The sequence below is a fragment of the Caloenas nicobarica genome, chromosome 1, assembly GCF_036013445.1.
Source record: "Caloenas nicobarica isolate bCalNic1 chromosome 1, bCalNic1.hap1, whole genome shotgun sequence".
Taxonomy (NCBI): Eukaryota; Metazoa; Chordata; class Aves; order Columbiformes; family Columbidae; genus Caloenas; species Caloenas nicobarica.
The window spans coordinates 78,956,347-78,977,091 of NC_088245.1; the positions used below are offsets into that span (position 1 = coordinate 78,956,347).

Genomic DNA, 20,745 nt, shown 5'->3' on the forward strand with positions numbered 1-20,745 from the left:
GAAATGGAATTTTTCTGTATTTCCATATTTGTGTTTCTGGGTCCCCTTGCCTATAAGTGATTGATATACCAGCTATCTCTGCTGGCTGCAGAGTGAGGGTTAAATTAAGATTATGCCATTGGTCTAAGATAGATGCCGTCTCTCATTTGAAGATCATGTCACAGAATAACTGGCAACTCTGATCTCTCTGCTCTTGGATGCTGCGGTGGGACCTGGAGAAGTGGGTGGCTCCAAACCCAGATGATTCAGCCATGAAAATCTGCGGTACACAGAGCCTCATAGAACCTCAGATTCCTGCCTTTGATAGAGAGCTCTAAAGTTCATAGTTGGTATTGCTGAAAGAGTAAGGGCCTAATCTAGCTAGTATGATAAAAACACATATAATCCTTGAACATGAATCTATAACTTTCTGCTTTTCAAGGAATATGCTGCTTTGGGGCATCTGTAACTGTGATACTGAAGGGTGGTGGTTCTGGACCATGTCATTTACACTAAGCTGCATTAGTTCCTTAGTTACATGGTTAAATATTTTACTGGATGTTTAAGTGATATTTATGGATGTAAGCTGGTACAGCCAGAAAACCCTGAAGTAAATTAAAGGGAGAGTTAAGAAATGAGACATTCTTACAGGCAGTACTAGCTGGCACTGTTCATGACTTATTTACACTTTTCATCTAAAGGATGTATAACCATGTGATGTATTTATATTAAAAAAATGACTAATATACATACATGGGAATGAATGCATTGGGCAGTGAAATGTGCAGCATGGTAATGTGAGCTGAATGCTGCATTATTTTATAGTAATTCATAGGAAGAAAATCTCTATGTTCAATGAAAATGAAAGAATGCATCTTGCACATGATAAATGTCAATACAACAAACAGAAGCTAATTATTATTAATAGCTCTTTTTTTTTAATGACTTCTTGTTTATAGTCTCTTCAGAATGGGGCTTATTATATTAGAGAAATAAACAGCTCCTGCCAGGAATGTCTGTTATGTTTGCATGGGCAGTGTCTAGCAGCAGACAGATGCTGTCGATAGTGAATAATTAATAATAATTATGTAGTAAATAGATTAAGACTTTTCTAAAAATCTCTTCTCTTGAAGGATTACATTTGGAGATTTCTCTGAACTCCACGGCTTCATACAAGCCAATATTCTAAGCCGTCCTGCCAAAACAGCATTAGCACATTGCTAATTTGTAAGGGTCTGAGAACTTCTTCCTTATAACAATTTTTTTGATAATTAAAAAACTGATAATCTTTCCCCATAATTCCACACAGAGGTCAGTTCTGGTGGAGAAAAACCAGAGCAGTAAAAAACTAATGTGGAAATGATTGGGATGTTTGCATGGCAATGAGGAATTTGATTTACAGTTTTGTTTTCAGACTTTTTTTAGTACTCTCTTAGTTTTGCCTTTGAAAGGATTTATTTCCAAAGGAACTAAAAGGCTCTTTACATGCCGTCATTGAATTCATACCAGAGAATTTACATAACATATTTTGGTTCTAAATTCCTCTTTCGAAAGATACTACTTGAGGATATAAAATAGTAAATGAACTGAATTAGTTTTTGCTTTTAAATACATTTTATGGGAGAGTCATTACTCCAGAGATATTTTAACAAGTAGCAGTGTGATTTCACTAGGTATTTTAGAACATATTTTTATTGGCAGTATCACAGTGGGGACGCTAGGCCATAGTGCTTGCACTGGAAACACACTCCAACTTTTGCCACTAGATAAAGGAAACATAACGAAAACATGGCTCTTGTCCACATCTTTCTAATAAAGGTAGCTCTTTGCCTCAAATACATTATATCTCCATTTGTGATAAAATATGTAAAATGTATGTGTGATCTTTCCTTCAGCTTCTCATGGCACGTTAGCAGAATGGTATGTGAATGTATTGGCATCTTTGCACAACAAAGCATGAGAGTCCATTGCTTTAGGAAGCAAAAAGAACACAATTAATTATATCAAACAATGTATTGTATAAGCAGTTTAAAGAGACCTACTTGACCACATTACAAAATTGATGCCATGTGTATTAAGAAAACATAATTCAATTACAACTGCTTTTTGCCGACAGAGGCTTTACATATTATGAGATGCCAAATCCTTTGGGCCATATTCATATTGGTATTAATTGAATTCAGTGAAGGTGCATTAATTTAGAGCAGAGGTGTTCTGCTAGTTTACACTAATCTAAAAGGGGCTCATCCAAGTGCATGAGAAGCTTTTGATAATATATTCTTTCAGCTGAATGATACCGTTGGGAAAAGCAGGCATGCTCTTGCAAATAAAGTGCTTTTTCAGGTGTGCAATGAAGCTGGAGCTTGCAAACACTTGAGATACCTCTTTTCCCTATCAGTTTGCCTAACAAAGCAATGATCTCTCCCTGCAGACTTTGCTTTGCTTATGCTCCTGGCTTATCAGAGCCATCCCAAACTTCTATGGCGAAGTTTCCTGGCGTGCCGGAATTGCCGGTGGGTCAGTGCATCCTCTTCAGTTTATACATGACTAAAAATCCCACTGATTGTCTATCTCTTCCTCTCCAAGGCTCACTGAGGCTATGAAGCTAGCCATCAAAAAGGCAGACATCTAGTTCAAGCTCATTGCCTGGAGTCCTTCTGCAGACGTGGGTGAGAAACAGGCACCTCCAGTAGGCGAATCAACCCATTGAGTGATGTGATGTGGATCTTTGCCTGGCATTCAAAAAAGTATACTTTTGTTCTTAGAAAGCTTTCTTCTGAACAGAAAGGAAATGAACCTTGAGTTGCTTACAGCATACACTTCTTTAGAATAAAAGATCACATGTAGGTTTTTGTGTATAAGCAAACACACATACAGGCAACATATTGTATATCAAATAGAAAACTTATGCTGATGGTTTTAAGAGGTCTTCTTAACAAAGAAAAGGGAGTATGAACAGTTAGTTATGAGACTCTTTGAAATAACATGCAATATTAATCTAAACCAAGTCTGAAGTTACAAAAAATCAGCAACAAACTCAGCTCAGAATTAGGAGGCCTCACAGCCACTGACTTGATTTATTTCCTGAAAAAAAAGGCAAGTTTCTTATTTGCTAGCTGTATTGTTTGAAATGTCAAGTCCAAATAATTCTCATGCTCCCAAAATCCCTGAAGCAGAACAAAAGTGCTTCAGGCAAAGCTATTCTTGAGGAGATTCTCATCATCTTTCAATCTGTGATTGTCTGGAAAACATCACCAAAATAATTCAACTTATATGAATCCCAGCGTCCACTGTGCTGATGCAGATCCCTAGCAAAGCGAATAGATGGAGAGATCTGCATTAAGCACTTGATCTTGAGAAGGAAAAACTTCCCCTTGCTACCTGTCAACAGTGTCGCTTATGGCAGAGGCTTGTGGACCTGCTTCAAGTTGTACTTAAAACCCCTACAGTGTGTTTCCCAGCACAATTCAGTTTTGGCTTGGTAATAAACACAAAGGCTGTATGGGATATTTCTAGTTTAGAAGCAGCAGTAATGAGCAGCTAGCTGTTAGGAGTTTAATGAAAGGCCACATACAGCAAGGGAGCAGTTTCATCCATACCAGCCATTAGGCCTAGCTCAAGGGGTGGGAAAGATAACCCACTGGCTGCAAGACAATGGTCGAGAAACACTGTTGTGGCTCCACGAGCAGTTTCAGTAACTTAAAGGGGGCCTGCAGGAAAGATGGGGAGGGACTCTTTATCAGGGAGTGGAGTGATAGTACGAGGGGTAACAGTTTTAGACTGAAGCGGGTAGATTTAGATTAGATATCATTATAGAAAGAAATTCTTTGCTGTGGGAGTGGTGAGGCACTGGCACAGGCTGCCCAGAGAAGCTGTGGGTGCCCCATCCCTGGAAGTGTTCAAGGCCAGGCTGGATGGGGCTTTGAGCAACCTGGTCTAGTGGAAGGTGTCCCTGCCCATGGCAGGGGGGTGGAACTGGATGATCTTTAAGGTCCTTTCCAACCCAAACCGTTCTGTGATTCCAGGTTTTTATGATCGGCAACAAGGGATCTTACTCCTATTTTGCTTCTTCTGTCGCAGAAACAATTAACAGAAAAAGAAATGCAGATGAGATGAGAAACATAATTTAGGATCTCTCATAGAGATTATTTTCCACTGTCCATAGTTAAAAGAAATGTACACAAGGCCAGTGCTGGCATTCAAAGCTCCTTTGTAAAAGGAAGAACCTAAGAGTTCTAGAGCATAATAACACAAAAAAGAAAGCTTGCTTAGTTTAATGCTTGGGGGGAAAAAAAAAAGCCAACCCCAAAACATGATGACACTAGACTAAGTGTCCCACAAAGAGAAAGGGTGTTACGACAGAAAGACAGAGAAAGCCAGCGGCAAAGGAGAGCGAGTGCAGAGCTGTGTCAGAGAGGAAATGGAGCAGAGGGTATGGAGCTAAATCAGGAAAGAGTGGGAGGCCACAGGGAGAATAAGGAGTATTCAGGGATATGAGCAGGAGACTCAAAGAGGGAACGATACAAGGAGGTGGTGAAGAAAAAAATAAAGCAAGGAGGCTGTGGCAAGAGAATAGGGGCTGACTGACAGAAGAGGCAGTGTAACGAGTTGAAGAAGCAAAATTTCCAGACATGTTTCCTTTACCATGTTTCAGCCACAGCCTAAAGAGACTGCTCCCAAAGGGGACACATTTATATGAAATTAAGATAAATTTGTTTCAAAGACTTCTCACCTTTCCTAGTAACAAGACAGCTGTGTGATTGTTGGGAACAGCCTCCTCCATTAGAGGAAAACACAAAAAAGCAAAGTTCAGCCTAAGCCCTTGGTGAGTACATAACATCATATGCAGAGTGTCTGTAATGTGGGGAGATCTGGTACATCTGCAGCAGTTGGTTTATGTTTGCTGTCTCTCTTGGGATTTGTGTATGTTGAATAGGATTGTTTCAGGAATCAAATTATGCTTTTAAACCTGCTAGACAGCTGTGGGATATGCTATTACCATCATCAAGCACTTTGAATAAGCAATTTTGATGTAATACTAGGGCAAATATTCCTGCACACCAACAAAAAAATTAACGAAGCATTTTTCTGAGTTCTTTTTTCAGCCCCTGAGATATTTTCTTTTCTATTTGTTTCAACAGCAGTGCTAAGTTCTATAGCTCTGGAAGGATGGTGGAGCAAAGGTGCTTCTTACTCCTGTAAGGGACAAGTATAAGAGGAAAGAGGACCTAATTATTGGCCCCTCTTAAGTATTACAAAACACCTGACACAATCCCAGGCCTACAGCAGCCATTTAATGTAGTGGGAACCAGGATCTTGCCGAACTACTTAGCACCACTTAAAATAAATCAGGATTACATCATCATAAAAGATACGCAGATAAAGAAAGTTGTTATTCATACTTCATCTTCATACTGACTGAGTCTAACAGCAATAAATCCAATTTGCTTTTCACTAAAGACAATGAAATTAAATCAAGAGTGATTTTGGCCTTTTAGCTCCGAAATCTATGTGACAACTTGTGCTTCCGCTGTAAACATCTGCTTTATTTTTTTATTTTCTTTGTATGACAAAGTTCAACACAAGGAATTAATCCAGAAAAGAGCAAAAACTTTTCACAGCAGTAGACAGGGAAATCACAGAGGTACTTCCCCTCATAAAGTGTTCAAGACTGAGTTTTTTGTTTAGTTGTGTCACAGAGCTTTTATTTCCAATGATTAAGGTGGCAAAAAAAAAAAAGAAAAAGAAAAGATAAACCACTGTCCTATGACTTCCCCAAAATCCATAGCTTTTTTTGTTGCTAAGTACTGTCACTTATGTTCTTTTCATTATACTAGAAATAGGCTTAAGTGCACATCGTGTTCTTCCTAAACCTTAGAACAACAAATGAATAAGAATCACATTGAATACTACTAGTGAATCTGATGTCTCAAGCTCTGCCTTTGAAAATATGCCCATGAAACTCTTTCTGGAGGTTTACTGCCCATTGTGCAGTTGTCACAGTTCAGAATCTAGTCATATCCATTAGTCAAGTGCAGGCAACCTTTTCAAAGCTCTATGACGTAAATATGTATCTAAATACACCTAAGTTCTTGAAGATACAGAAATAATATGAAAATCATACCTTCTTGGACTAAATCTGATTTAGAGGTACTCTAGAAATGTGTAAAGGAAACAAAAGATTGTCCCAGGGTAAAAAAATTATGTGAAGGACTAAAGACATACAAGACAACTAGTGGTTGGCTAAGTACGTGCCATTTTAAGTAGAATATTTTAGTGGGCATGTTTAAAAGATTGGCTAATATCAAGTTTATAAATTCAGATTATTTTTAATACAAAGTCTTAAGATGCTGTACAAAATTCCTCTATATGCTTATCAAAGTATGCATAATTATATGGTGAGATTTGCATCTTTGAAGAAAGTCGGCAGAACAAATATGGATTTAGGAACTGACTGTAGGTATAAGACATCATTGCACTGAAAAATAGTACTGGGACAACTATCGTGTGTGAACTAAAGTGAGGGACAGGAAGAATTTCCTTATATCTGATGAAATTCTTTTCCCTCATTCACTGCTCCTCCACTATAACTTGAAGAGCAAAGTTTGTGCCTTTGGAATGCAGTGGATTGCCCCAAGTGTTACAGGATTGGATTTTTTTTTTTTCCTCCTGCTCTGGGGACACAATACTTCTGGGGATCTCTCATTTCCTTGACAAACTGCATGGTTTGACTGCTAGTTCCAGTACAGCATATGCAGTTTATAAGAGCAGTGCATTCTTTTGCTCTCTATAAAAGAAAATAAAGTCATTAAAAGTCTAAGGAAAATGCCAAATTCCCAGGAAATAAAAACTTCTGCTGCCTCTGTGTGCATGTGTGTGTGTGTGTGAAGTTTAATAGCTTTTGAATGAAGTGACATTTTTATTGCTTTGAGGCATACATGTATTGCAATAGTTTTTATTATTTTGGAAGATGGACGTGTGAAGAAAGAAGCTCTTATAAAAAGATAAAAGTGATGTTACATTGAATAGAAAATATTTGCATTTCATTTGTTTAAAAATAAGCTATTAAAATGCATCATGTGATTCTTCACATGTCAGCCCGGACAAAAGAAGCAAAGATGCCGTCTTCTTGAGAAAGCAGGTTCTCAGGTGTATCATATTCTAAAATGTTCCCTCGCTTCATGACGATGACCAGGTCTGCAGTTAGGATGGTGTGAACCCGATGCTGCCGTAAAGAAAAGCACACAGAAGTTTTCATTATGATCATTCTCACTGCAGTTCATTAATGGGACTAGCCAAGGCATACCAATATGGTGAAAGGCTATCCTTGTTTACAGTGGTATTTGGAGTAGTTCCTTGTACTAGATCTTTAATCTGAAGAGACCTCCAATTACTTTACAGCTTCTGGCATCAAGCCTGAAAATACTTCAGCATGTACTTCATTTTCGGTCTGCTAATTGCCATTATGGGCAGCACAGCTGTTGGAATAAATCCGACGGCACCACTGAAATGTATCTTCCCCTTTAGGAAGTATGGGAGAGAAATATCCCGGGTATGCCTCGGCCGTCAAGTGGCTTAGCGTCCTGCTCTGCTCCTTGGTCTTTCTACCCTGAGTGTCTGCTCTGAATGCATCTGGGCTGACTCCTTCTGTAGATCAATTAGCCCCCTCTGAGATTAAAATTGTGTGTGCTACAGGGAATAGCTTAGCCCCATAGGCAACAGGAATGAAATGAGGCTGAGTCTGATTTCAATGCCATATGAATACAACCAGTCAGCTATAGATAGGATGAACTCTAAAAGTGTGGTATTTCACTATATAGGCTGGAGGTCAGGCATTACTTTATGGGGTGGATTCCTCTAACATTATCGTTTCAGTGTTAGCTGCCGGTCTAAGCTTTAGTTAAATACGATTAGCATAAATAGTCATGAAATTAAACAAACCCAGGAAGCACACAAAACACCTTCTTGCACTGTCGTCTCAGAAGTTGTGCAGTAGAAAGGAAGCAGAGCGAAAGGAAACTAAAGAGGTGAAAATAACTACCAAAGAGCCAGAAGTCTCATGAACAGTGTGGACTGAGAGAGTCTACTTGTGAGTCTTCACCAAAGTGGTGAACAGGCCATCCTCTTTGAGGAGTAAGTTTGAGGCGGTGTCACATTCAACTAGAGAGCCCTCAGAAAGGACTAGGACAATATTGGCGTCCAAGATGTGAGATACACGATGCTGGAAAAAAAAAGAAGGGAAAAGAAAAACAGGTGGGTGAAAGAATGATCAGCCATGAATGAAGACAGGAAGGAAATGAAGCCATCTCTGTGAGGAAAGCTAAATATTAGCATGTGCCGTTTTGCTTGAGACACTGACTTTGGGAAGGCAAAGCGAAAGAAAAGTGAGATTCCAGTCAGAAGGACAATACTGAAAATTTGAACAGCATGTAACTGAAGGAGAATATGCTTACTGCTAGGATCTTCAGCATTTACACATCCAAGAATCTCAGAGTCATTTGTAAACGAGTTAGGTTAAGCAGTTTGCCTGACACAACTGAGTCACTGACAGACTTGAAACCAGAGTCCAGGCGGCATAACTCTAATCTCTATACCGCAGGACTGGATTCCAGACACAGCAAATGAAACAGCTGTTGAAACACGTATTTATCTCATGGATAAAACATCTGATTGTTGAGTAAGTCTGCTGTCACAAGGTGGAACTATTCTTAACAGTATCCACTGTGTGTGCATACCTATGCATGTACGAGTATGCACATAGATGTGCATACCTGCACAGATATATGGAACTTTTGGGCATGTTCTGTGTCACTAGAAATGGTGGGAAAACAGGAAAAAATATCATAAACATTTAGTTGAATTTTTGAGCAATTCCTGTAGATTCCAACTTTTAAAACCTTTATCATAAACCAAACTTTTTATTCTGAAAGAGAGAACAGATAACCCAACTTGAGAAACCACACCAAAAAGATTTAGAAATATCATCTTCTTTTATAAATTTGTGCCATGATTGCAGACACTATCCACACATAGACTTAAGAGGCAAAATTCAAATACAGATTTTGACGCAACTTTGAATAATGGTTTAACCCATGGGTTCGGTTTCAATTGTCTAGTGAGAATGACTTCAGATTTTCTTGGAGACAATGTAAGTGCTGAAGTTCCTCGTAAATTCCTTCTTAAGATCTAAGTGTTTTAGTTTGGTCCACTTGCAAGCTATCATTTACTGCAAAATTTCACATTGATATAATAGTATGTGTCTTGACTTGTTCTAGTATCTGGGAATATTCTGACCTTGTGTTTTAGTTTTGGGTTTCGATGTTTTCAGTTTCATATAGTGATGTTTAACCAGTGAGAGGCAAGATTAACTGCCTGAGGAATGAGAAAAGAGAGCATTTGCTGGCATCGCTACTTACTGCTATTGTTACAACTGTGCGGTCTGCAAAGGCAGTCATCACAACCTTCTGCAAAATGTTTTCCTGTGGAAGGAAAAGGCTTACTTCAGTTACTTCATTCTTTTACATTTTAATTCATGTGTCTTCAAGCACACAAAAGAGAGGACCATGTTCCATACTATCTCTGATCTGTGCACCAGATTCTCAGTAATGAAATGCCAAACAAGGGATTTTCTGAAACATTTCATTTTGTCTTTTTTCCCCTCACTTTAGGCATCAGTCCCCCAAACACATCAATAGCAACAGCTGAAACCAAACACAAGAGAAAGGCAAAAAAGCTGCCAGTTTTTTCTGGTAAAGAGATCCCATGGCTGACATTTAGGGAAGATGACGCCTCCTCTCCTAGGAGATCCACGCATCAACGGTGCTAATCGCTATACTCACGGTGGCCATGTCAATAGATGCTGTGGCTTCATCCATGATGAGAATGCTACTCTTGCGGACAAAGGCTCGGGCCAGACAGAACAGCTGCCTTTGCCCTACACTGAAGTTTTCTCCTCCTTCTGTTACCACTGCATCTGTAATAAAATCAGTTACTTTGGATGTCACACCACTGAAATGCTGTATGTTCGTACAGTCAGGACCCAGTGATTTTGAGTGGGCATTGTGAAAGCTCTGCTTGCGCACTGTTCCAGGGTCACGAAAAATCTGTGGAAAAGCCTATGAGCATAATCTTGACTGAACACTGTAATGGAGTGATACCAAGAAAAGTGAGGACAGCTTCTTGGGAAAGGAGCGATACATCATTAAGCAAGTAGTTGGCACAAAATAGTTAGCAAATCTGGTAGGCTGCAGGATAATATCGTGGTAATATGAAATCCAGTAAGTATGAAAGGAAATGCGTGAGTTCCCTTCATCGACCAGATTTGAAATGATATGGAAAATGCTCTGTCAATGTTCTAGACAAGAGCTACAGCTCTGCTAGAAGAGCCAGATTCTGCTGAATGAGTGGAGGTAAAGCTGCTCTGTTTTATTTCTTTGCTGATAGTCATCCTGCTACAATGCTGAAGTGCTGCAGGATTTCTCTGCAATGAGTGGAAAACCAGAATACTCTTCAGGTTTTTAGTGAGAATAACCTCTTTAGGATAGAGACAGAATATTCTTTAGGTGCCTGTCAACACTTGCATGATGGTTCAGAGTGTAATGTATCTGTTTATATGTGCGCATGCTTATGCATGCATAATTTCATTATCGGCCTATGTTCCCAGAGAGTTGGTTCAGACATACCAAGGCCTCCTGGCAATGATTTGACCATGTTCTTCAACTGAGCAATCTCCAAAGCTTCCCAGAGTCTATCATCGGTGCACTTGCATTCTGGATCCAAATTAAAGCTGCAAAGAAAACCATAAGAGGAGTCTTCCTACTGCAATTAGTCTTCATTCAGGTCTTCTGCAAACGAACATTTTGGCATTGTGTATGTCACTTGACTTCCGTTGGACAGGCAGTGTAGACAGATTGGACTGATCTAGGAAGGTTCCTTCCCTCTTACATCCCTTCCAGTTCCACAGCACCCATCACAAACACATCATGCAACGCTGCTTGTCACCCCCTGATGGCATACACCTACCGGATGGAGCCACTGAACAGTATTGGATCCTGGAGAATAATGGAGAGTCGGGAACGGAGAGTATGAAGAGGCAATTTGCTGATGTCTATTCCATCAATCACTATCCTCCCTGTTTAAAATAACGTGCAGAAGACATGTGAAGGAACCACACAAAGCATGTGACATGCAGGTAGCAGACAGAAAGGGAGAACAGCTGTTTTGAGCTGGACTCCAGCTGATAAGGCAGCGTGCCTCTGTGACCTCTCGGCAGTGTTATTTAAACATGGGGAAGGTGAACGTATGTAGTAACGCAAGCCAGAGGGAACCCAGCCTATTAGTGATGCTGTTGTTTTGCTCTCTTTCTTTTTTTTCCCCTCCAAACCTTCCCTTAAAGGAAATATGTGGCTTCCATGCTATGTGACTAATGACAGGAGCAGAAGGCTAGTTTATTATGGGGCAACCTGAGCTTTACGGCCAAACAGAGGAAAAACAACAGCAATGTATGGAATTAGCTATGTCATGTGCCTTTCTCTGTTCCCTGTGACTTTAACAGTTGCAGAAGATATTTTGAGATTCTGCACAATATCTTCTGCATAATATAGGTATGTATCTGCAATCCATACATCAGGAGCCAAAACTATTCTTTGAACTCTAGAAGAAATGGAGTGGCATTAACTTTTTAACAAGAGGCAGATCAGAAAAACAAAAAGGATGTCCTTCTCCAAGGCATTTAAATACCATTGATGCTGGATCCTACAGCTCATTTTCCTTGGAGTATTTGGTTGTGAATTAGCCCCATACTGTTCTGCTAGCATACGATTACTGGAAGCAGTCACATTAATCACTCCTTAACCTAGTAGTTCATTCGCTGACAAGAAGCTGCTGCAACAGCTGGGATACTTGGTAAAGTAAGAGGATTTTTCCTTTTCTAGTCACTACTTCAGGTCAATGAGCATATGGATCTCATCTGAAAATGTGATTTATGATGTGCTGAGTGTTGCAACTTCTGATATTCAGGCAAGGGAGATGGGACAAATATACAAGAGAAACTGGTTGGCTGCCCTGTAAGTAGAATAGGGTGAGAAGGGCAGAAGGAATTTCATCTCTTGAATGCTCAAACAAAAGCTGGGAACTACTGACCTCACTGTCTTTCCCTGAACACAGAAACTTCCTCCAGGTTATGGGGAAGGGATGGGCCAGGGCAAACTGAATGAGGACATGGTAGGGGGTATTTTCAATAGGCTCATTTCTGCAGTTTCCCTGTGCATTACTTCACTGGGCAGCTGTGCTCCTCCTTGGGAAGTAGGTAACATTAAGTTCACCAGTTCTCTCTCCCAACAGTGAGGACCTAACCATGAACTGGCAAATACATGGATATTCAAAGCTGTGCACAAATGCCTCCTCTGTCATTCCCAGTTGTCATGATACTGCATTTTGCAGGTTACTCTGTGTGGCCCTGTTCCAATGAGTGACGCAATACCCACCTAGCTGGATTACCAATAGTTTTTTGCTTTTATTAGATGGTCAGAGGAACCAAGACTTCATCTGTAGCATGCAAAGTTCAAATGTTTTCAGACTTTCAGAAAGTCTGGATCTGGTTGTAAGACTTCAGCATGAGACATCAGTGGCTGCATAAACTTAAGCAATTCCTTTTCTTCACAAATGAGGACATGAGAGAGGGTTAGCAGAAGACAAGGGGGACTAATGAGAGTAAAATTAATACAGCATGCCCTAGGAATAGGGGAATGCATTTTTGGTAGAAGCCAGGGTGTTCAAGGAAAAGATAAGAGCAGATGAAGGGACCCAAGGAAAAAAGTAAAGTGGAAAGGAGCTGGGAAACCAGGAAAGTAATGAGGGATGGCCAAGAAAGACAGAAGAGAAATGAGAGGTAGTCTGAATAGAGGGTAAGAAAAGGGAAACACTAAAGTACAAAGAAAGAAGCTAATAGAACACATACAAATTTAAAGAAATAACAGAGACATAAGGGACCAAGGTGGACAACATGAATGAAATCTTGGCTCTAGTAAAGTCGGTTGAAATCTTGTTATGTAACTTATACTAGAGCCACGACCCCACCCAAAAGTGGACCAGCATAGAGGCCAATTCTGGGTCTAGCTGAGAGAGAGAGGGATATGTACAAAGGATAAACAGAGCTCAATTAGAAAAGATTTAGGCATTCCCATTGGGAAAAAATCGGTGAGACAGAAGCAACAGAAAAAGAAAAGATACAGAAAGAAGATTAAAGTAGAAGGAAACTTAGAGCTGGCCACGAAAATAATTACTGTTTGTTTGCACTATTAGTATATCCAGGAATCCTGATCATGAATTAGAAACCTATTACCATAGACACATATAGGCACAGAACCACAACAAAAGCAAGTATTAGCTGCATCACAGAATCACAGAATCACAGAATGTCAGGGATTAGAAGGGACCTCAAAAAATCATCTAGTCCAATCCCCCCGCTGGAGCAGGAACACCCAGATGAGGTTATACAGGAAGGCGTCCAGGCGGGTTTTGAATGTCTCCAGAGAAGGAGACTCCACAACCTCCCTGGGCAGCCTGTTCCAGTGCTCTGGCACCCTCACCATGAAGAAGTTTCTTCTCAAATTTAAGTGGAACCTCTTGTGTTCCAGTTTGAGCCCATTACCCCTTGTCCTATCATTGGTTGTCACCGAGAAGAGCCTGGCTCCATCCTTGTGACACTCACCCTTTATATATTTATAAACATTAATGAGGTCTCCCCTCAGTCTCCTCTTCTCCAAGCTAAAGAGACCCAGCTCCCTCAGCCTTTCCTCATAAGGGAGATGCTCCACTCCCTTCATCATCTTCGTTGCCCTGCGCTGGACTCTCTCCAGCAGTTCCCTGTCCTTCTTGAACTGAGGGGCCCAGAACTGGACACAATATTCCAGATGAGGTCTCACCAGGGCAGAGTAGAGGGGAAGGAGAACCTCTCTCGACCTGCTAACCACCCCACTTCTAATACACCCCAGGATGCCTTTGGCCTTCTTGGCCACAGGGGCACAGTGCTGGCTCATGGTCATCCTGCTGTCCACCAGGACCCCCAGGTCCCTTTCTCCTACACTGCTCTCTAATAGGTCATTCCCCAGCTTATGCTGGAACCTGGGGTTGTTCCTGCCCAGATGCAAGACTCTGCACTTTCCCTTGTTATATTTCATTACATTTTTCCCCGCCCAACTCTCCAGCCTGTCCAGATCTCACTGGATGGCAGCACAGCCCTCTGGCGTGTCAGCCACTCCTCCCAGCTTGGTGTCATCAGCAAACTTGCTGATAGTACACTCAATTCCCTCATCCAAGTCATTGATTAATATATTGAACAATACTGGCCCCAGTACTGACCCTTGAGGCACTCCACTAGATACAGGCCTCCAACTAGACACCGCCCCATTGATCACGACTCTCTGGCTTCTTTCCTTCAGCCAGTTCACAGTCCACCTCACTACCCAATCGCCCAGACCACAGTTCCTCAATTTAGCTGCGAGGATGCTGTGGGAGACGGTGTCAAATGCTTTACTGAAGTCAAGGTAGACCACATCCACCACTCTGCCATCACCTATCCACCTTATTATATCCTCATAAAAGGCTATGAGGTTGGTCAAACACGACTTCCCCTTGGTGAAGCCATGTTGACTGCCCCTAATGACCCTCTTATCCTTGATATGCCTTGAGATGGCACCAAGGATAAGGTGTTCCATCACTTTCCCAGGGATGGAGGTGAGGCTGACCGGTCTATAGTTACCCGGGTCCTCCTTCTTGCCCTTTTTGAAGACTGGAGTGACATTTGCTTTCCTCCAGTCCTCAGGCACCTCTCCTGTTTCCCAAGACTTGGCAAAGATGATGGAGAGTGGTCTAGCAATGACCTCAAACAGCTCTCTCAGCACCCGCGAGTGCATCCCATCTGGACCCATGGATTTATGGGTGTCCAGATTGCTTAACTGGTCCCTAACCCAGTCCTCATCAACTGAGGCAAACTCCTCCATTGCCCTGCCTTCCTCTGGGGCCTCAGGGGTACGGGGCTCCTCAGGACAGCCTCCGGCAGAGTAGACAGAGGCAAAGAAGGCATTCAGTAACTCTGCCTTCTCTGTATCCTCTGTCGCCAGGGCACCCATCCCATTCATCAGTGGGCCTACATTGCCTCTGGTGTCTTATCTGCCATGTATTTGAAAAAGCTCTTTCTGTTGTCCTTGACCCCTCTTGCCAGGTTTAATTCTAAGGAGGCCTTAGCTTTCCTAGTTGCCTCCCTACGTCCTCTGACAACAGCCTTATATTCTTCCGAAGTGGCCAGCCCCTCCTTCCATGATCTGTAAACTCTCCTCTTCCACTTGAGCTTACCCAGCAGTTCCCTGTTTAACCACGCAGGTCTCCTGGCTCCCTTCCTTGACTTCCTACGTGTCGGGATGCTCTGATCTTGAGCTTGGTAGAAGCAGTCCCTGAATGCTAACCTTGGGCCCCTTTACCTTCAAGCAGCCTTGCCCATGCTGCATCATATTTACTTGTCTTCTCACATCCTACTGGGGTTTCCCTAGCAAACGTTCTAAGCACAATGGCTAAATAGAAACATGGAAATCTTTGAAACAAGAAGATGACTTTCCAGTAGGTTTCCACATTTGTCTAACAGTACACATATGTATGTATCATAAATGCCAGGGTGCATATTGCTGCATACCGGTTCATGCCAATTAGCTGCCAGAGTGAAGTGCTGCAGGAGTGAAAACATAGCAAAATGTTTCCAAAACCTTTAGTCAATTTCAGCTGTAGTTGTGGGAAACCACAATAAAATAAAAAATAAATATCAAGGGAATGGACTTGTTGAGTTCTAGTTTATATTCTCCTAATATTTTGACAGCTATCATAAATTAATTCAGTTACTCTTTAGGGAGAAATTTAGAGGCTCCAGAGAGTTGCATATCCTTTCCTATCTCAGAAAATGGCATATTGTTTTGTCAGAGAATCCAAAAAAACCCCCCCAAAACAAACAAAAAACCCAACAAACAAAAAGCCACAAACAAACAAAACTGTGTGTAACATTTCCTGAAAGAAGCAAGAGCTACTCATAATTGGACACTTTGTACTTTGAAGGATCAGGCATAACAAGCCCCATTTTAATTATACACCTTCTGAGCCAAAGAGCCAGGATATAAACTATCAAAAAGTTTCCTTGCTTCTTCTCAAGAAATAAGGGTGGACCAGATCAGCAGTGACAACATACTGCAGTGAAAACTAACCATCAAATATGTCCACCATTCTGAAGAACGCCAAAGAGAGGGATGACTTGCCGCTGCCAGTACGACCACAGATCCCAACCTGCAAAAGAAAGCAAGATGTTACTTACAGAAGGAAGCTGAAAATCAGACTTGCAGTCCTTTTGGGAAAGCTGGACTGGATTGTCCTGCTGGTGAGTAGAAACATCCTTCCCAATGGCCAGTGGCAGACACCAGGGAAAAAAACAAAAGAGCATGGCAAACGCACTCCTCCTTTCTGCCTCTCAGCATTGTAAGGTTTTGTCCCAGGAACATTTTTAAAACTTCAGCATTTTCACCTGGACTACAGTGACACCATATGCTGAAATTGTGAGACATTCTTGCATTTTTACTCAGTTGGAGTCTGGTGTTCATCTAATCTCATCTGGCCACCTACACTCACTCAATGTGAAGGAGATGGACTTGGAATGAAGTAGGACTCTCAGAAGCAAAACTGATCCCAGCCAACAATAAGATGTCATCAGTGTAAGTTTCCTGAACCACTCCCAGGGACCTCAGAGAGGACCATCAGTGTATATAGCTGTCACGCAAGTTGATGTTATCCTTGCTCTTCTGCCACCTTAGAAAACACAATAAGGAAGGATCTACTCCAGAATGAGAACAATAGGCAATTGCTTGACACGGTACCTTTTGTCCTGGTTTGATATATGCCTTAACGTGCTTAAGAACAGGCTTCAGGTTGTTTTCATATCGAACACACAAATTTTCAATCTTGATTTCCCCCTCCTGAGGCCAGTCTTTAGGGACTTGAGAGGGATCTGAAATAGTTACAGAAAACCAAACCAAATTGAATACTGTCAGAGGGTCACCCTTTATGACATTCCCCTTTCCCCTTCTTTCCTGCCTGGGCACCTTCCTGAAGCCACTTGAGAAACGGAGTCCTACTTGTCTGCTAAAGGGGAGCTGGGAACTGCCTGGTGGGCACGTCAGCACTTCGCTACCAGGTCTTGGCACTTAAGAAGGGAGGGCAGATGCTAAAGAGGCTCTTGGCAATGAAACAGGGAGAAACCAAAAAGCAGAGAAGAATGTAGTGTCAGTGCAGCGTTAACATGTTCTTTGGTCAGTAACCAGCACAGGAAGGGCAGTACAAGGAAGGATGTTGTTACTGCCGTACAACATGAGCTGTTGACATTATTACAGCTCATATTTCATCCTGATCTGCAAATACATAGCCAGGTTTTTTCTCTAGACTAAGGAGCTTGGCTTTCCAAGGAAACTTGCTGACCTGTGAGCATTGTGGCTTTGCACTTCAAGCAAAAAATAGCAATCAAAGCCAATTTGAAATATGGTGATTATGAACAACAACGTGCAGATGAGGGAAGAGTTGCTGAGGTCTGATTGCCAATATGGTCCTGTCCTGTAGACCCCAGTTGCTGCAAAACATGTGACTGACAGTGCTTTTCTAATTTTTATCCATAATTTTGTTTTCTGAATAGCTACTTGGATGTTTTGGTCATCCCATCTGTAACTATACCCTTGTACTTTCTGATGGTATTACAGGGCCATGCTGTCTCCCTGGCATTTTGTAGGAGTTTTTTTATATTGAGTGGCATGGGCTACATATCTCATACCTACTTTTATCTGTCCTTGTCATTCAGATTAGTGGGAGTTCCTGCATGTCAATGAGAACAGGTTTGGGTGAAAGGGTTTTATACATTTTGCATGACCAATTCTATTGTGCTTTCACATTACCACATTAAAACCCAAAAAGATTAGAGTACAATACCCAAGTAGCCATCATAGTTCTCTGACTCCATGTTCAGGAAGCTGTGTACTTTTTTTACTGCACCCATCTGCACCTCCAGATCAGCCAGATTCCTCACCACCCAGTTCAAGTAGTTGGTTATCTACATGACAAAATGAAAACAAGGAGAGGGTTCAGCCTTCTGTCTGTTCATCTACCTGTTTGCGAATAAACGTTGCATAAATTTGTAAAAGTCTTTGGCCTGACTCAGCACAGTGGATCTCTTATTGATGTTACAACAGTTCAAGACTCAGTGCAGCAGCATCGAAAATGTAATAAGACAGTGGTACTCCAACAGAAATTACCCTGACATAGGAATTTAGTGCTCAGTATTCTCATCCTTGGTTTTTGAAGGAGAAATATGGAGAAGTTGTAGCTACAGTCTGAAGATGTGACTGATTAAGGGCATCTCTTGTTCTTGGCATCTAGTAATCAGAACTGAAAGTAATCTTCTTTAAACACAGAAACACAGAAAAGATCAAAATTGGAAGTGCTGTTTGGAGATACTGCATTTTCTAATATTTCAAGGACTACAACCGAAGATTAAGAAAGTTTGCTATTTGCAAATATATTGAAGAGATTTGATGGGCATTTCACTTCTGTTTTCTTCTGTGCATATTAGATAATTCATTTCTCTCTGTGGAAAATTTGAGGGTTTTTAGCATAGAAATAGATGATAAAAATGTATTATAAGCTCAATGGTATTTACTTCTTGGGTTTTATTCCCATTTGTAATCAAAAGGATTTGATAAATAGTAAAGGTATTACTTGTAGTAAGTCATAGTTGATAATTTGTTGTCTAACAATAGCCAGTAGCTTAGAGAAAGTGATCTCTAGTCGAGACTGACTATTTAGAGGCTGAAAACCATAAACTGATTTCCTAAACATTCCTAAGTCTGTATTTAGGTGTTTATATAAAAAAGAAAAACTGATCTTATTAGAAACGGTTTGTTGCCAAACACCTTTGAAAACTGAAATACTTTACATGCCTGAATAAAAGTTTAGAAACTTAACTTACACAGTAAAAACATCCTATACACAAACACATTCAGAGAAAGGTTTTGTCATTGTGGGAGATTGCTGAATCTGCCAAATAAGTTTATTATGAATAAATCACCCTGCCTTGCTTCTTTTCCACTAACCTAACACTGATGCAGTAGGTCTGCCATAAATAATTTTCACTGAGATTCAGTGATAACATTTCTTGTCAATTTAGAGGATTTAATCGCTTGCTTTATCCTCAAGACAGAGTTATTCTAGGGGGTATTGTTGTCTTTGTTGTTCAGAAACCCACTCATTCAGTGTCCAGTTTTTGAGTCAGGAAGTTGGAGAAATGGGTACGTTTGCATGTAAGCTAAACACTCTGCAGAACTGCTGCTTGCGGAGAAGCAGGCTGCAATCATAGAGCTGGCAGGTTTGATAACAGAGCCTGGCATCCCATTATTCCAACCTTCATCGCAGTTGTGCAAGGGAGTTGGCAGTGTTTATACAAGGGGAGAGAATGAGCTTATGGGTGTCTACGGTAAACATCAGGTTGGTACAAACAGGCCAGGTCCAAACAACAGGCCTTTCTTAGCTCCAAAGAGAAATTATATAAAAACCTGTCAGGGGACACAGGTAATGATCCAACTGCTTTCAAAGTTTCATCAGTGTTATTGCTGGGCATGACAGAGACAGGTAATCACTTGGTGACTACAGCATTTCTTCCTCTGCTACGCCAGACTTCAGTAAATGGCTAATTTGCTCTAATTATCTGCTTACAAATAGGTTAAATACAAAGTAGCCAAAGATGATGCAGACATCTTCCAGATCTCTGCTAATGGAGCAGGATTACCAGGAATGTTTTCAGAGTGAAGTTGTAGCACTGGGACTGATTCTCAGTTGCTGGCAGATTCTCACAGTGCTGCAACATTGGCACAAAGGGGATTTAAGGCCACCCTAAGGCAGCTGCTGAGAACTTTCTGTTGCAACCATGGGCTTGCCAGCATTTATGTGCAAAACCAAATCTCAGTGTTAGATTCGTACCCATAACTCTCCCTCATACCAGTTCCGTAAAGCAGCCAGTTTTTTGCCATGCCAGCCATGATTTCAAAAATTCTTCCTGCCATTATCCTTATACTACTTTTGTCCCCTCTCTCATGGTTAATTCAGTGATATTTCTTCTTGCTATGGTGCTTTGTACTCTATGCTCATGATGTGCTGCTTTCTTACTGCTACCTGTCGTGATGAACCAGGCCTACCAGCCTGAAAGGTCCCAATTCCCAAATCCATTCAGAATTTCATGAACAATATTGGGCATCTGAGTAGTTTCCTTCCAAAGGTAGGACTGGCATTTCTGGTTCTTCAGCAATTATTTTATTTGGTCTTTGGTTAAACATTACCCAGGCTATGACAGTCTGTGGAGTAGTATTTTCTGGCTGGTTTGGCATGTACATGTGGAACCAACACTGCGTTGTGCAAAACAAAGTGCACAGCAGGTCCTCTTATGCATTTTTAATTTTCCTGCTCTGCTTGGGAGCACGCAGGGCCTGGGAATGGTTGTGTTTTTTTAATTGGCTCATAAAACCTGAAGCAAGTCCAAGTTGCCCTGAACTCTCTCAACTTTGGCTCGAATCCACTATTTGCAGGATTGTTTTTTTTCAAGATTAAGAAAGCTGGAAAATAACTGTGCATATGCATCTAAAAAAATCATTAAATTAATATAAATTAATATAATTTAATATACTGGTCTGAAAGTTC

General features: G+C 41.1%; 1 protein-coding gene across 7 annotated transcripts in view; it reads right to left on the minus strand.

The window, feature by feature from the left end:
• Positions 1-5,504: 5,504 nt before the first annotated feature.
• Positions 5,505-20,745, minus strand: part of ABCC9 (ATP binding cassette subfamily C member 9) — a 76,011-nt gene continuing 60,770 nt past the window's right edge. For 5 of the 7 annotated variants that reach the window (XM_065627040.1, XM_065627034.1, XM_065627036.1 and 2 more), the window contains 9 exons: positions 17,989-18,109; positions 16,890-17,020; positions 16,227-16,305; positions 11,002-11,110; positions 10,662-10,765; positions 9,819-9,952; positions 9,396-9,458; positions 8,021-8,200; positions 7,116-7,204 (listed from right to left, as the gene is read on the minus strand). In XM_065627040.1, coding sequence (XP_065483112.1) covers positions 8,063-8,200; positions 9,396-9,458; positions 9,819-9,952; positions 10,662-10,765; positions 11,002-11,110; positions 16,227-16,305; positions 16,890-17,020; positions 17,989-18,109 — 879 coding nt within the window. In that variant the 3' untranslated portion in view covers positions 7,116-7,204; positions 8,021-8,062. Of the gene's footprint in view, positions 7,205-8,020; positions 8,201-9,395; positions 9,459-9,818; positions 9,953-10,661; positions 10,766-11,001; positions 11,111-16,226; positions 16,306-16,889; positions 17,021-17,988; positions 18,110-20,745 lie in introns of all 7 variants that reach the window. The other 2 variants (XM_065627041.1, XM_065627039.1) reach the window with 1 other exon arrangement.